The sequence below is a fragment of the Leucoraja erinacea genome, chromosome 2, assembly GCF_028641065.1.
Source record: "Leucoraja erinacea ecotype New England chromosome 2, Leri_hhj_1, whole genome shotgun sequence".
NCBI lineage: Eukaryota > Metazoa > Chordata > Chondrichthyes > Rajiformes > Rajidae > Leucoraja > Leucoraja erinaceus.
The window spans coordinates 108,717,681-108,734,920 of NC_073378.1; the positions used below are offsets into that span (position 1 = coordinate 108,717,681).

The 17,240-nt window shown below is 39.3% G+C and overlaps 1 protein-coding gene across 2 annotated transcripts in view; it reads right to left on the bottom strand.

Moving 5' to 3' along the window:
* sema5a (sema domain, seven thrombospondin repeats (type 1 and type 1-like), transmembrane domain (TM) and short cytoplasmic domain, (semaphorin) 5A) overlaps window positions 1-17,240 on the bottom strand; it is a 187,318-nt gene that overhangs the window by 11,518 nt on the left and 158,560 nt on the right. For both annotated transcript variants that reach the window (XM_055663021.1, XM_055663013.1), the window contains 4 exons: window positions 14,303-14,528; window positions 7,736-7,954; window positions 4,683-4,853; window positions 1,861-2,013 (listed from right to left, as the gene is read on the bottom strand). In XM_055663021.1, the coding sequence (XP_055518996.1) occupies window positions 1,861-2,013; window positions 4,683-4,853; window positions 7,736-7,954; window positions 14,303-14,528 (769 nt within the window). The remainder of the gene's footprint in view (window positions 1-1,860; window positions 2,014-4,682; window positions 4,854-7,735; window positions 7,955-14,302; window positions 14,529-17,240) is intronic.

The following is a 17,240-nucleotide window of genomic DNA, read 5'->3' on the forward strand; positions in this document are numbered from 1 at the left end:
GAACAAATTAGTCTGGACCTCTACTCCCTGTGCGTAATATCACTTTCAATAATACAATGTCAAACTATACAGCGGAGTTGTATGGTATGCTTGCTTTCATAGATCGGGGCATTGAGTATCAGAGTCAGGAAGTTAGGATGAAACTTTATAGGACTTTGGTTAGGCTGCATTTGGAGCATCGTGACAGTGTGGGTTTCACCCCTCTACCTCCACCTCAAAGACTTGCAGCCCAACTGGCCTCCGCAAATTGCCGGCAGAGCTGCTGCCCCACAGCGCAAGAGACTCAAGCCCAACCCGACCTTGGGAACCTTCTCTTTCCCCCTCCACTCTGGAATCCTATCACACCAGCTCCACCCCACACTACAGTGTGTAAGATAGACCCAGCGGAGCACCCGAGGCCAGGAATGAACTTTAGTTTCAAGCGCAGTAAGGTAGCAAATCTGTCACGGTGCCACAGTACCGTTCCAAGATATTGTGTATCCTTCATTGGCTGCCAGAGTGCGGCTTTAGGTACATGGATATGCAAGGAATGGAGGAATATGGATTATGTGCAGGTAGACAAGTGATGGTCTTAACATTGTGTTCTGCATTGACAGTGTGGGCCGATGGGCCTGTTGTTGTGCTGTACTGTTCTATGTATGTAAGTTTCACAGCACTGTATCAACATTTTGTCTCTTGTATTTATAGGGATTATGGGCCAAAAGCAAGCAGGTGGGATCAGTGTAGGTGTGGCATCATGGTCGGTGTGAGAAAGTTTGGCCAAAGAGCTTGTTTCTGTGCTGTATGACGTTGACATTAATAAGTCATTCTGCCAGTAACTGTTCTGGTCATAAGACTGCTGTTTGAGGTTCATTAGCAGCTCGGGCCGTAGGCATAGCACACCACTGAGGCCCAGAGATCCTTTCTTCACCCAGTGCCAAGTGCATAAAGAGAAATGGGCCGATGCAGATTTGGGCCCAGGATTTATGGATAACAAAGGAGTCATCAATAGGGGGGACAGATGTCTGGTAAACCCTTGAAATATGGTTGAAGTTGACTTGGCCTATTACTGCCTTGACATCTACAATGGGGCAAATTAAGAGGTGTGGGTTGCGTGTTTGGGGGGAATTATGTATTGGGATCCTGGATTGTCAGGGCAAGCAAGTTGGCAAATGGTGAATTGTGGGCCTGGTGTTTAATCAATGGAGGAAGTGAGGTGAGGTGAGACAGGATGTGGTGGCACAAGGGAGATACTGGAGTGATGATTTGGAGACCAGGGATCAACAGTCCATGGAACAAGTGGTGAATCAGGCTAGGAAGGAAGTGCAATGGTAAGTAAGCTACTGGCCTTTTCAAGCTGTGCCAATGAAATAAAGACCAAGCTGCAAGTCCCCAGTGCGAAGTGCTTCAGAACAAGAGTAACTAATTATCCCTGGCATTGTTCTCAATGAGCATTGAACAGGGAACAATCTCATTAAGCATGCTTTTGGCAAAAACTGCTGACCTGTACAAACAAGATTCGCAACAGGAAGAGAATGGTGAAATTGCATTCCGCATCAAAAATAAATCAATATTCATTTGCACAATGTTGGAAAATCTTTTTTTGGACGTAGAAGATTTGCTGGATCAGTATTGGTCATCTTGAATGTTGTTTCTTTCTATCATAGTACCACTGCACTTAAATTAGAAATTTAGTGTGCATCCAACGAAGAGGCTTGATTGCATCCATGTCAAATCTAAATATCACCCCCAGAAATGATAAAGCGGTGAGATAAATGAATATTTGACTTTATAAACAAAAAAATATGGATTAGAATTACCCAAGCCTTAATGGAAAACCAAAGTCACCTCTTCCTGCCTGCATTTAGCCAGCATGCATACCTGGAATGAGATTGGAATAAGCGCAGGTTCGGCTCTCACTGCTGTTCTCCGAACACTGGAAACCCATTGGAAATAATATTTTACAGTGACGAATACGATGTTGTGAACCTGGCCCTTCACACTCTGACCATGCTGACCACTCTGACCAGTTATCTGCAAAAGGAAGAGAAAATGATAAATAAACATTCTTAGATTACCGATGGCACCTTCAAACATTAAATAACGGGCCATAATTTACCTACTGAAATTCTGAAACATTTAACTGAGAGTTTAAGTGCTTCATCTCTATTTACTATGGAACAAAATAAGGAGTAATGGAGACACAATATGATCTAACCATTTTGATTAGGAATGATTAATCCCATCAGAAATCTTCACAAATGTTCCTAAATTAAAATCTCCCTCCTGGCTTTGAGCACTTGTAAATCATATTGGATTGACTTGTGCAAATACCTGATTATCCTGGTGAATACAAGAGACACCAGTTAAATAGTTCCACCAGACAGCTATCCCATATTTCACAATATATTATAATTCATTATATTATGTTCAAATATATAGTTTTTCCTGTGATATATATATTAGAAATTACATTTCATCACCAATGACTGGACTCTAATAGTAACTATAACAACAGTCAAATAGATGTTTTTTAATCTATTATGTAATAAATGTTTCACTTCATTAGTAAATGTTTTAATACAGACTGGAACTTTACACATTATAATTTACCACTCTTCCATCCTGCAGGAAGACATACAAACACTATTTAACATTCTGCACATTTCCCCAAGTTATAGTCATCATCGTAACTGTCACTGTATGTCATGTTGTTACTTGTGGGCGAAGCACCAAGGCAAATTCAATTGGGAGAGAAGTACTGTACATGGGTTAAATTGTCATACTCTAATCCAACTGTTAGAATATTAACAAACCAAATGTTATCAACTAAATTTAATCTCTCTAGAGGTTGTAGACAAGGATGTTCACTATCCCCACTATTATTTGCTCTTGCAATTGAACCATTAGCAGAAAGCATTAGAACCCATCCAGGAATATCCCAAAAACCTTTTTCCAAAAAGTCGATTCCATTGTTACAAGTTTTATTTGGGATTATAAGAATCATAGAATAAGTAAAAAATATTTATGCAAGTCAAAGATTAATGGAGGTTTGGCGTTGTCAAATTTCTTGTTTTATTTCTGGGCAGTCCATATTAAAAACATGAATTTCTGGCTGGAAGAAATGGATCAACAACCAGATTGGTTAAGGATGGAAAAGGAAGACTGTTTACCTTTTGAAATTGGTCCGATCATATTTGCTCCCACAAAACTGCACAAAAAAACCTAGAAGGAAAACCCCATAATGCATAGTGGAATATGAATTTGGAAACAATTTTAAAAAGCTTTAAAATTGAATAATATACCACTATGCCTTCCCATTGTAAATAATCCTTTATTCAAGCCATCCTTATTGGATATGGGTTTCACACAATGGAAAAATTATGGAATTAAAAAGATTGGACATCTTTATGGGAAAGGCTCTTTTCTTTCATTTCAAGAGTTACAACAGAATCATGGACTGCACTCAAATAATTTCTTCAGATATCTACAAATTAGAGATTATGTTAAATCTAATACACAAGTCTACAGGACCAGGGAACCAGAAATCCTTGATGAATGTTTGAACAAGCATCCTAACACTGAAAAATTAATAGCTTATATTTATAACACCCTGCTAAACAACGAGGTACCACCGATGGAACCAGATAGATACACATGGGAAAATGAATTAGGTCATCCTATAACGAAAGATATGTGGGACGAAAGTGTACAACATATACATCAATGCTCGTTAAATGCCAGACATGCTTTAATACAATTTAAAGTCTTACATAGATTACACTACTCCAAAATAAAATTAAATAGAATCTTCCCACATATCTCTCCTATTTGTGATAAATGTCTACATCTAGATGCTAATTTAACACACACGTTTGCAAATTGTACAAAAATTAAACATTTCTGGACTGACATTTTTGAAATAATTTCAGAAGTTATTAATACAAAACTGGATCCAAACTCAAAATTAATAATACTTGGAATATCAGAGCAAAGTTTAACACTCACAACAAGCCAAAGAAATTTCCTCGACTACAGTATAATAACCGGGAAAAAATTAATATTAAAATTTTGGAAAGGCCCTACAACCCCCACAATTAAAATGTGGATTGTGTAAATGTCGGAGACCCTATATCTAGAAAGAATTAGACTTGTCTTAATGGACAAACAAGAACTTTTTGTTAAAATATGGGCTCCATTCATTAATTATCTGAAGGGATAGATTGGCCCAGCACGAAAACCCAACTGAAACTTGAACTCGGGAGTAGATGAAAAGTTATACTTTATAATCTACGAACCTATCTCCAATGACGTATTATAAGTAATCCATTCCACCTATTCTGTTTTTTTGATATTTGTAACTTTCTTTTCTCTTTCTCTCTTTTTCTATCTATATAAAAAAAACCACTAGAAGCAGAAGTAATCGACAATTGAAAATGTTAATAATGTATGACTGATGTATATGAAAAGTTGTTTTACTATAATATGTAACTATACTTTATAATATGTCTACTTCTAATAAAAATATTATTAAAAAAAAAAAAAAAAAAAAAGTTTCCTTGTATGTGAATACTTGGCCATTAAACCTACTTGCTTATCATCGCAAGTTTGCACAGAATTCATTTTTGGAAATAATTTGTCAAATTGCCAAAATAATCCATAAGGGTATTTAAGAGTCTCCTGAGGTATTCTACATTCCCTACCTGGACAAGGATGTGTGTTGCACAACGCTTCTTCAGTGTGCAGACCCAGACAGATGTCTCCGCCATAGGCAGATGCAGGTTTGTTGCAGGACCGAGTCCTCATGTAATGTCCACCTCCACAGGTAACTGAGCACTTGGACCAAGATGCCCAACAGGACCAGCCACCATCCACTTAAAAAAACAAAAAAACAATAACTATTCCGATGAGGTATCTGCGACCTGAAAAATCATAATAATCTCTCTGCCCATACATGCATTCTGACCGGCAGAGTATTTCCAGTTTTTTTTATTTTGGATTTCTTGCATAGTAGTTTAGAAATATTTCAGTGGACAAATAATCATACCGAGTTATGCTTTTATTTGCTTCAGCTTCAATAAGCCCTATTATAGGTGATTAGAACGATGCAACAATGTAGCCAAGGGAACCAAATGTTGTCACTCAAGTTGAAAAGAATGAAAGGAGAGCCAAGCAAAACGTAGAAAATTCTTATAGAGCTTGTCAGGCTACACACAGGATGATGTTTACCGTGAATAAGAAGTCTAATCAGAGGCACTGTTTGAGAACATGAGGGAGGCTATTTGCGGCAGGTATAGGAACATGTTGAACATTTGCAATTCTCTATCCCAGAGAATTGATTTAATTCAGGGCATTGCTTGATGTTAAGGAAATCAAGGAAAATTGTCATAGTAGCAGAAGATCAGCCATGATCGATGATTTTATTCCACTCAGACACATTTTTGAAAACAAAATTCAGAAAAAAAGGTTATGTAATGACCTGGAGGGATGTTATATTTATGTCAAATGCACCATTTTAAAGCCTTCCCCTTAAGGACATTCAGCTAAGATATGGTCTTGCACTGCACCAGTTCAGCCGGAAGAAAACATAACAGTTAACAAACAAGTGGACCTGATGCCTTAAATGTTTAATACACATTACGAAAACATACAAGTAGTGTTATTTCTGTTGGTCAGGTTCAAAGCATTCGTTCGTAACTTTATACCTTAACTACAAAAACACATTTACACATTCACATGAAACTGATTTTACTTCTGCCATCACCACATCCAAGGGACAGTCTGCCACCCATGCTCAGAATTCTGTAATGAATATTTGCAAAACATCACCAGCAGCCTTATCACATTGCCAAACAACTTCAATATATCCTTTATAAATACAAGGAGACATTCAGTAGAGTGGACAATGCCTCCAATAGAGCAATAACAATTCTTAAACTACAAGAAGGGATTTATAAAGACAGATCGGAAATGAAGGGATAAAGGAATTGATAACTCCTATCAAGTGGCAGGAAGATGTGAATTTTGTCTCTGAATTGGACCCATTCTGCTTATATGATGAGGGAATCGTTCAGTTATACAAATTGCTGTTATTTGTTCTATTCAGAATGCTGCAAATTGGTGTCTAAAGAAAATGGGGACTATATTAACGTGCATATGTAAATCTGAAGCACTGTCTTTTCTCAAGCAATGTTTTATGCAATGGCAGGCTATAGACTATAGAAGTCAGTCTGCAGATTGTGCATTTAATCAGACACTAACTGCAGTGAGAGTGAAGCTCACATCGCAGTATCAATTGGGGGCTGCCAAATTCTTTGTAGATATTTTTCATTTCAGCCACAGATAATTTTTCAATTATTCCTGTGGAGCTGGAAGCTGATTCCTATGAGTATTTTCTTCACACATTGTGGCAGATGTAGGATATTGTTTGAATCACGGAACAGAAGTGTTAATGTCAAAATTTTAAGAATGTGACATCTGGGATTCAGTTTATTTAATATTAGCTTGGGCCGATGAAAAAAATACATTTCAGCTGAACACGGGTCCCAGATTCTCTGAAGGTTGATGGCAGAGCACAGCCGCAGTACACGGTCAGAAGGTTGATCCTGGATTAGATTAAATCGTGTTCCATTCCATTACAACATCTCATCAAAAATAAGCCTCAAATTTTTTTTTATCTTCCATCATTGCAACTGGTAACGTTAATATTCTTTTATTTCATGCCAGAATTTGTCAAAAGATCAAGAACTTGCAAGCACCTGTTATAAATAGACCAGTGTCTAGGTACAATTCATGCATTTTAGATAAGCAGCCTGGAATAGCTAGCCAACTATAGATCATTGTAAGGCATGGGAGAAGCAGCATCTGAAGCAACAATCAGTCAATAGCAAGAAGCAGCAGAGAAGGAATACTCATAAATTAAACTAATGATAGGCAAAACAATTTCTGTTTTCAGGCAAATTTAAAAAAACCTTTGTCATATAAAAGTAAATTTGATGGGTCAAAATATAAATAAATAAATATTACTATCTATGGAATATTCATTATGAGAAATTATCACCTCTAATACACCAACATAAACAGAAGTTTGCTGTATTCTACATGCTTTAATAGTTCCAAAACTGAAGGGGTTCCCTGGCAGGCAGGTTGGTACTTGGGATAATTGATTATTCCAATAATAGGTAATGAAATAATAATACCAATGTAGATATAAAATGCTGGAGTAACTCAGCGGCTCAGACAGCATCTCTGAAGATAATGGAGGGAGGGAGACAATGGAGACATCTTCAAGAGGGATGTATAGCTGCAAACTGTGAAGCTAGTTAATAATCTTTTTATTCTACCTTTGCATATGAACACAAGCAACTCATCTGATTGCTCAGGGATTAGAGTATCAACATGGTTCACTTAATCCTTCACATGTCTAAGGTAGACAAAAGAGTGTGATCTTTTAGGGTAGTAGAGGTGGAAATGGTAAAATGTGAAGAGTTTCACACAAATCTTATATACATATTTTAGATTTCCCAAGCAATAGAAAGATTAATATCATCATAATAATATTTAGCATTGTCGACATGAGCACATTTTTACTTGCCCTGCAACCACAGGAAATGTAACCCCCCTGACCCTCTCTTAAAGTAGAGTATACAGGCAAAATGATATAATCACAGACTAGAAATATTTGGTTCATTTATAAACAGTAATTTGAATTTGTTGCATTCATATCTTTTTATCGCACCAGAGGAGCAGAATGTACCTGGACAGGGCATGATATTACACTCCTGGTATTCCATCGATTGTCCTAGACAGGGAAGTCCTCCATTCCTTGGCTCGGGATTATTGCACGTTCGTTTATGGCTTCGAATTCCTCGGCTGCAGTCTCTGCTACACTGTGTCCATGGCAGCCAGGCAGACCAAGCCCCGTTAACTGCGTAAGCAGAAAATCTGCCATACCGTAAAATGCTTCCAGAAAACCCTTTAAGAAACAAGGGGATAAAGTCATAGAACCAAAGTCCTAAATTCAGGCAACAAAAATAAAAATCAGGAAAAAAAAAGGAACTGCAGATGATCGGTTCACAAAAAAAAAGACACAAATCGCTGGAGTAACTCAGCAGGTCAGGAAGCTTCTCTGGAGAACATGGTTAGGTGACATTTCCAGTCAGGACCCTTCTTCAGACTGATTATGGTGGGGGAAGGAGTTATGGGAACAAAGGAAAGCTGGAAGAGAGGAGGGGCAGGACAAAACCTGGTGAATGATAGGTGGATACAAGTGAGGGAGGGGGTTTTGATAGGCAGATGGTTCGATAAAGGCCAGAGATTAAAAGAAAAATGGGTGTAAGATATGGATAGAAGAGTGTGAATTGGGAAATCAGGGGAAGGAATATAGTTGGAAGGGAAGGGGATAAATGGGAGCATGTCCAGGTGGGACAGGGACAGGTTGGGGGGATGGGGAAATGGAGGTGAGATTATAGGTAGTTATCTAAAATTGGAGATATCAATGTTCATACCATGCCTTGTAACTATCCAAGCGCAATACGAGGCGCTGTTCCTCCAGTTAGCATGTGGCCTCACTCTGGCAATAGGAAAATAAACCAATGGACCAGACCGGACCTGACCTGGGGTAGTGTCCAGAAGCTAGTCCAGAACAGACAGGAGTGGAGGACCTTCATTGCTGCCCTACATGCCAGGAGGCATAATAGGCAGTAAGTAAGTAAGTCACTCTGGCAATGGAAGATGCCCAGGACAGCAAGGTCAGTATGAGGGTTACACAAAAAAGCTGGAGAAACTCAGCGGGTGCAGCAGCATCTATGGAGCGAAGGAAATTGCCTATTTCCTTCGCTCCATAGATGCTGCTGCACCCGCTGAGTTTCTCCAGCTTTTTTGTGTAACCTTCGATTCTCCAGCATCTGCAGTTCCCTCTTATACAAGGTCAGTATGAGAATGGGTAGGGGAGTTAAAATGGTTAGCAACCAGGAGTTGGCAAACTGAACGCATATGCACGGCAAAATGATTGCCAAGTCTTGCTGATTTTAAAGGAGGCCATATTGGGAACACCGGATGCAGCAGATGAGATTAGAGGAGGTGAGCGTGAATCTCTGTCTCACCTGGAAGGACTGCTGGGGTCCCAGGATGGATGGGGGAGAGGAGTTATAGGGACAGCTGTTACATCTCCTGCGGTTGCAGGGCAAGTACCCAGGGAGGGGGTAGTTTGGGTGGGAAAGAACGAGCAAACCAAGGAATTGTAGAGGAAACGGTCTCTGCAGAAAGTGGAGGGGTGGGAATGGAAAGATGTGACTGGGGGGGATCGCGTTGTAGTTGGCGGAGATGTCAGACAATGATGTGTTGAAGAGGCTAGTGAGGTGAAAGGCGAGGACCAGAGGAACTGTATCATTGTTCCGTCTGGGGGAAGGGGAAGCAAGAACAGAACTACAGGACACAGATAAGACACAGGTGAGGGATCCAACCACCAATGCAACAGGGGAGAAACTAAAGAAAGAGGGCATCTTGGATGTCCTAGAATGGAAAGCCTCATCTTGAGAAAGATGCAATGGAGACAGAGAAATTGAGAGTAGTGGATAGCGTCTTTGCAAGAGGCAGAGTGGGAGGTGGTGTAGTCTAGATAACTGGGAGTCAGTGGGTTTGTAGTAGATATTAATCAATAGTATGTCCCCTCTGAAGGAGATAGAGAGATCAAGAAAGGGGAGAGAAGTGTCAGAGCCAGTACGTCAATTTAAGGGCAGTGTGGATGTTAATGAAATCAATAATGGATGGGATTTATATAGCACCTTTCTAGATACTCAAGGCGCTTTACATCACATTATTCATTCACTCCTCAGTCACACTCGGTGGTGGTGAGCTACTTCTGTAGCCACAGCTGTCCTGGGGCAGACTGACGGAAGCGTGGCTGCTAATCTGCGCCTACGGCCCCTCCAACCACCACCATCACTCACACACATTCACACACATTCACACACAGGCGAAGGTGGGTGAAGTGTCTTGCCCAAGGACACAACGACAGTATGCACTCCAAGCGGGATTCGAACCGGCTACCTTCCGGTCGCCAGCCGAACACTACACGGGTGCAGCAGGCAGCCCTGATACAGTAAATTGCTTCCCTATTGATAACAGAAAATTATGGCAGAGCCAATATTTCACAGGAACAGGTCTTCACAAACATTCCTAAACATTTTTAAACTATTTTAATTTAAAACCGACTGAAATACACACGTAACAATCAAGTACATAACGAGTTCATTGGATTAAGTCAAACAAAAAAAGGTCTACTTACCGTTTCCCTGGTTGTTTTTTTCCCAGTAATTAAATAAAACTGTTGCACTTGTGTCTGGTTTAACCTGGCGCAGAATCAGCAGGCTGATTAGTCAGCCTACTGAGAGTTAGAAAATATGGAAAACTTGCAGTCCTGTTGGACTTCACAGGTAGTCAACCACATAGCACAGGTATCATAGCAGTAGATATCACTGCTGGTTTAAGCTTATTTCAGTGCTGGACTAAGAGGACATTATGGAGAAAAAAATAAGTTGCAGCCAAAGTACTGATGTTGTTGTAATATCTACCATTTTAATCAATGGTAATTAAAGCTTATTCTTTTCATCAGGGAGTCAAAGTAAAATATCCTGAAAAAGAATCTACGAACACAAGACAGTAACCTAAATATTATTCTGCTTTGGAACACGTCATACACTGTAGGTAATCACCATAATGCATATAGCTAGGCTCATTTAATATGTGAAAGAAACAGCATCAAAAGTTTAAAGCAGAGAAACTCCTACAAGTCGCTGAGGATGGTCGTCTGGAGAAATTTGTAAATCTTAAGGACAGGTATAACAGTCGAAGGCCTGTATATCCATCCTCAGCTGTGGCATCACAAACAAAACCAGCTCTCCTTTTCAATTTATTATTGCACCAAAGATTCACCACCATTTATGGGAAGAGGTTGGGATACATCTTAACTTTAAATGACTGCCCTAAACTTGCAATTGTGTCATGGTATTACAATCTCAGTCACAGAGGCCAACACCAGAAGACCCTTCACGAGGGTGAACACTCAAAAAGTGCCTGGATCTGATGGTATACCTGGTTGTGCTCTTAAAACTTGTGTAAGAGTAATTAAAACTGGCTGGAGTTTTTGCAGACATCTTCAACCTCTCACTGAGGTCTGAGGTTCTCAGGCACAATAGCTCAGCGGTAGAATTGCAGCCATACAGAGCCAGAGGCCCGAGTTTGATCTTGACCATGGTTGCTGTCTGTACGGAGTTTGTACATTCTCCCTGTGCCCACATGGGTTTTCTCTGGGTACCTCCCACACTCCAAAGTTGTACAAGTTTGTAGGTAGATTTTAAATTGTCCCTAGTGTGACTAGGCTGGTGCTAGTGTACAGGTGATCATTGGTCAACGTGGACCCAGTGGGCTGAAGGGCCTGTTTCCAGGCTGTATCTCAAAGAATGAGTGAGAATTGGGAATGAGCGAGATAAAACAGAGGCAAGAATTGTGTGTAGACATCTGGTCACTAAAGCACAGGAAAGGTGCGATTGCATTACAGAGAAATTTATGTTGCCAGGATTGGAAAATGGTTGCCATCTGTGGAGATTCAAAAATCCTGGGTTAGAAAAGAGGTGGTTGAGGTTACATCACTGGGATAGGCTAAATCATAAACAATTATGAAATAGACTATAGGAAGTAGACAGGTTGCTTAGTAACATGGTGTCAGGACAGCAACCTCTCGCTAAATGTCAGTAAGATGATGGAGCTAGTTATCAACTTCAGGATGCGTGGTGGAGTACATGCCCCAATCAATGTCAAAGACGAAGAAGTGGAAATTGTTGACAACTCCAAGTTCTTTGGCATCAATATTGGCAACGATTTGTCGCAGACCAACCAACCATATTGATGCAACAGCCAAGAAGGCACAGCAATGTATCTACTACCTGCGGAGACTGAGGACATTCAGCATGTACCCATGACTCTTACAAACTTCTAAAGATCTCATGCCCAAAACCACAAGAAATTGCAGAGTTGCAGATGTACCCTAGTCTATCACACAGACCAGACACCCCACCATTGACTCCATCGACACTTCATACTGCCTCGGAAAAGCAGCCAATATAATCAAAGACATTCCCATCCCGGTCATTCCTTTCCCTTTCTCCCGTTGGCCAAAAGATACAGAAGCTACTATGAGACTCAGGAACAGTTCTTTTCCTCTGTTATCAGGTTTCTGAACAAGGTCTTTCCATAAGCTAGAGTACTGTCAGATTTAGCTCTACTCCATTGCAGACATTGGACTTTGTCTATGGGACTGATATGCTACAATGCTGAGAACTACATTCTGCACTCTGTATTTTCCCCTTTGCTCTATCTGTTGTACTTGAATTTAACTTGATTTTATTTATGTATAATATTATCTGATCTAATTGAATAGCATGCAAAACCAAGCCTTTCACTGCACCTTGATAGACGAGACAATAATAAGTGCGTAAAATGACAAAGGTCATCGACAAATGTGAAGAAATTATTTCCCTTTGATGAATAGTCAAAAACCAGCAGAAATATTTAAAGGAGGATGAGAAAGGAGATAAGGGTGACAGAATCGCAGTGCCTGAAAGTGATGGTTGCAGAAACCCTAATCACACTTAAAAAAATAAGCTTCAACCTGCTTTTCAAAAACTGGCATGCAAAACAACAAGAGTGCTGCAATATGATAGATTATGCCAATAGCTCTTACTCAACTGGCATAAACTTGATGGGCCAAATAGCCTCCTGCTTCTTAATATTTTGTTATAATTTGTCCTCTTAATTAAAATATACAATAAAAACACAAAATATCTTTTAAATGAAAATTGCCAACCATGCTTGAATGAATGAGGTTGTGCTGAGTATGCCAGGTGTGGCTGTGGAAAGCTAACAGATCACATATAAAGTGTGCCTGATGCTCGGCTCAGTAATTTACACCACACTTTTAGATTGATGGCGAGTCCAAGAGCAGAATGCAAAGGTGGATGTATGCGTCAGATCTCCAGCTGCTTCCCAATTCCTGTGCTGCTCTATGCTATAAGTTCAGAACATGCTAACAGCCATCTATTCTCCATAGAACTTTTAGCTAGTCAGCAGCACAAACCTACATTTTGAAAATAAGGACAGATGAAATGAGTTTTGTAATGAAATAATTGTGATATTAATCTCATCTAATTGTCATTTTTGGAAAATTAGTTTTACAATCTATTGCTGATGGGATCTACTGAAGTTTTTTGTTTCACCACCCATAGTGTAAATCAATTATCCGATAACCAAACTCCTCGTAATATTTCCTCCTGCTAGCTGTTTTATTTTGTATCCAATTCAGCACATCAATGGTTTCTAATATCCAATGCAAATATACAGTCAAGTCAATAAGAGTTTGTGTAGTTGATTTTGTGCAGAGCATACTTGTAGTTGCCAATCTAATTCCAGGCTCAGTCACAAGCCTGTGATGATTTATCCAAGATCAGCCAGGTTGTTGGTGTATTGCTACAATTCTCATCAGCTCGTGTTTTATGGGTTCAAAAGGAAAGCCAGAGAGATTTCCATTCTTAATTTCTATCAATTTGTTCCTGCTGGATATAAACTAGGCTAAGACCATGAAGGCGAAGATGGTGATTCTCCCTGGGTTGTACTTTAGTTGTTTGGTTTCTGCATTCACTTATACATAATAGCCAATTAGTTGAAGGACAGGAGAGCTGAAACACTCTTCAGTTCCCCATTAGTAATTTAATAATTCATCATTCTCTAAAAGGAATGAACTGCATTTGTTCTCGTGTCCCTCATGCACAAAATGCTCAAACTGCTTTCTGTTGATCATGAAACAGAAGACTGCAACTGGAAGGATTCAGAATTACAAAGACTTCCTTATTTTTTTGCAAATGCCCTCATATCAATTTTATTGTAACTGTCAAGATTTTAGTTAACAAGTGCCCTAAAATAATTGGAGTGTATTAGCACTAAATTATTGTCATGTTTTTGCATTATACACCTGTCCACATTTTAACAGAGGCATTAATTCATAGATAAGCTTGTTTTAAATTAAAAACCAGTGAAACGTTATGGGCGTATTAAGTGACAGTATTGATAATGCCCATTGTTTGTGAAGAACTCTGGTGTCTGCAACTTTATCCTAACCATATACTTGGGTTGTTCACAGATTCATATAATTTGTTAGAAGATCATTTTCTGTCATTTCAGACACACTAAATCAATGAATGTTCCCAATTATTTCACGATTTAGGGAAGTCAAATAACTTAAAAACGGAAAATTCATTAGCCTACTCACCCCCTGCAGAGCAGCCTGTTGATCCATCGCTGGAACAGTAGCGCATCTCTATTCTTTGACGGCCAACATCTAACAAGTTTGGGTCAGCCAAGCGTGCCTTGCATGTGTACCTAAACCTCTGCTCATAATGACCTCCATTGTCTGAGATGTTAACAGGTGTCCAGGGGGTCCAAGGGGTGGTCTTCTTCAGTTCTGGACATAGGTTAGTATTACAAACTTGATATTCCTATGTGATTATAAAAACAAAATAAGAATCACAATGTTTTCATGATAAATATTAAGGCAACAGTGGGCTAGTTTTGCACAGTTGAAGTTGGCATTTATATTTTCAGAGGGCACAAAAAGAGAATATCGACACAGTGAAAGTTAATCACTTTTAATGTAAAGATGTAAAGAATGTGCAACACATTTGGTTGAACATATCCCACCAAGAGAATGGAATTCATTCCAGTTCTCAAACAGAAGGAAATGGATACTTGAGTGATATTACTACAATATTTTAAGGAAATAATTGAAAATATTTTTAAAAAGGCAATGATTGTAACAGTATTATATTATTACTGTGTTTTGTCTCACATACACTTTGTGGTCATGATCCCAGCATCAGGTTGTTTATACCTACCCCAAGCAAGTACAAATTAGAAGCTAAAGTCTGGAAAACGAGTTCAAGAACAATTTTTGGGGGGGATGGTGGGATCTGAAACCATAATTCTTATATATGACATTTGGTTTTTCTAGAGAAATGTTCATTTGAAAATTTAACGTATCAAACTGATATTTTTTTATTTTTATAAAAAATAAATCTTACCCATCTGTATTTTTATAAAACACTTATTTTTTGTGTCAGATAATAAAAAAGTTTATTCAAGAAAACACAAAATTCTAGGTCCAAACACCAAAATTGAACTTACGTAATTATAAACTGTATTAATAAAAATGATTAAAAAAAAGCGTGGAGTTTGTTAACATCCGCATATCCAATCCAGTCAATTCCACTTGGATTCGTTTTTAAGATGCTTAGGGGCCTGTTCCACTTAGGCGATTTTTTCGGCGACTGTCACAGTCGTAGCAGGTCACCAAAATAGCGGCGACTGGACCCCCCCCTACGACAATGTCTACAACAACATGCCACCTAGTCGACGTCAAGCTACGGCAAGCTACTGACGACCGACGACCCAATCGTCGCGACTTAGGATGTTCACCTACGACCACACCTACGACAACCGAAGTCAACCTACGTCCACCCGCGACAAGCTACGACAAGCGACGATCATGTCGGAGACAACTGAAGACAATTCAGTCGCCGGTACCTGTCGCCGGTTGACGTAGGTAGTCGCCAATGGAATTCACCGAAGTCAGCACCCGACGTCAACCAAAGTCACCTGGTGACAACCAGAGAAGACAAGCTACGTCAAGCCCACAGTCGGCGAAAAATGTTGAAAATGTCAAAATCCAGCAGCGACCTGAAAAACGTTACGACTCTTTAGGCGACTTCAGGAGACTACTCACGGCCAACAGGCGTCACCCTGCGACTATATGGCGACAGCCTAATCGCCTGTAGTCGCCGAAAAAAAATCGCCTAAGTGGGACAGGGGCATTACCCTTTTTCAGTCTCTGTACTATGTGATTTCTTTGTTTTACAATAGGAAATATTCTGTCAAATGGCATTTCATTTTAGAAGCAGAAGTCCCTTTTATCCAGATGATGATGTTTTCTGCCAGCTATTTTGTTTTTTCTTTATGTTGAATCGTTTGTGGCTAGCCCTTTGCTGGTGTTAAATTTTAAAATTCTCAAGTTCAATATTTCTCCACATCTACAGTAACATCTGTTCTAATTTCAGCTTGTGCAATCCAATCATATAATGTAATAATATTTTGGAACTAGGCTGGGAGACTGCTAGACTTCAAGAATGCCACCTTAGCCTTGACAGGAACTCAATGACAAATTGGATTGAAGGTCACATAATGTTTACATCAGTTGGGCGAATGAGGAAGGGGGATTGGAGATAGAGATCTTACCCATCTGTGTTTATCTATCCTACATGTACTTACTTCATGTAAAATTCCAAGTGCATTGCACTGGATCCACGTGCAATGATCCTGCATTGATAAGGTTAATACTTGGGATGATTGTTCTATCATGAGCAGCTAAATCTATATTTTGTAAGAATGAAAGGTGATGTTATTGAAACATATAAAGTCAATTGATATTTTTAAGGCAGAGAAAGATAGATTCTTGATTAGTACAAGTGTCAGTGGTTATGGGGAGAAGGCAAGAGAATAGGGTTAAGAGGGAAAGATAGATCAGCCACGATTGAAAGGCAGAGTAGACTTGATGGGCTAACGGCCTAATTCTGATCCTATCACTTATGAACTTAAGAGAACAGTGGTCATTGGTCCCTAAAGGCCGATCCATGAACACTTATCCAGTTGGCCATCCCAATTTCCTAAGACTTGATCAAGCATTGCCCTATCCCATGTTGGGCACTCTACATATTGCCTGAGGATTCTTTCCTGAACACATTTGACAAATTCTGTCCCATCTAAACCTTTTACACTATGACATTCCAAATCAATATTGGGAAAGTTAAAATCCTCTACGAATGCAACTGTCACTGAAGAGAACTAGTTATTCTCCGTCATTTATCTACAAAATTGGCTTAAGTTTTGTCCTTGGAAATATACATGATCCCTAATAGAAACTGCACCCACTAACCTTATAACTTTTACAAAGTAAGCAGTAAATTCCTTAAAAAAAAGAAAGCAGTGAAATTTAAGTCCATCATTATTGGCATACAAGATCACTTATCTTAGAATACAATAGCCTTACTGCTTGAATTTTCAATACAGTCAATAATAGTTCCGTGGGTCACAGAATACAAATCTTTTGTGTGTGCACTTGGATTTCCCTTGACAGTCAGAGTGGATGGTGAGATATC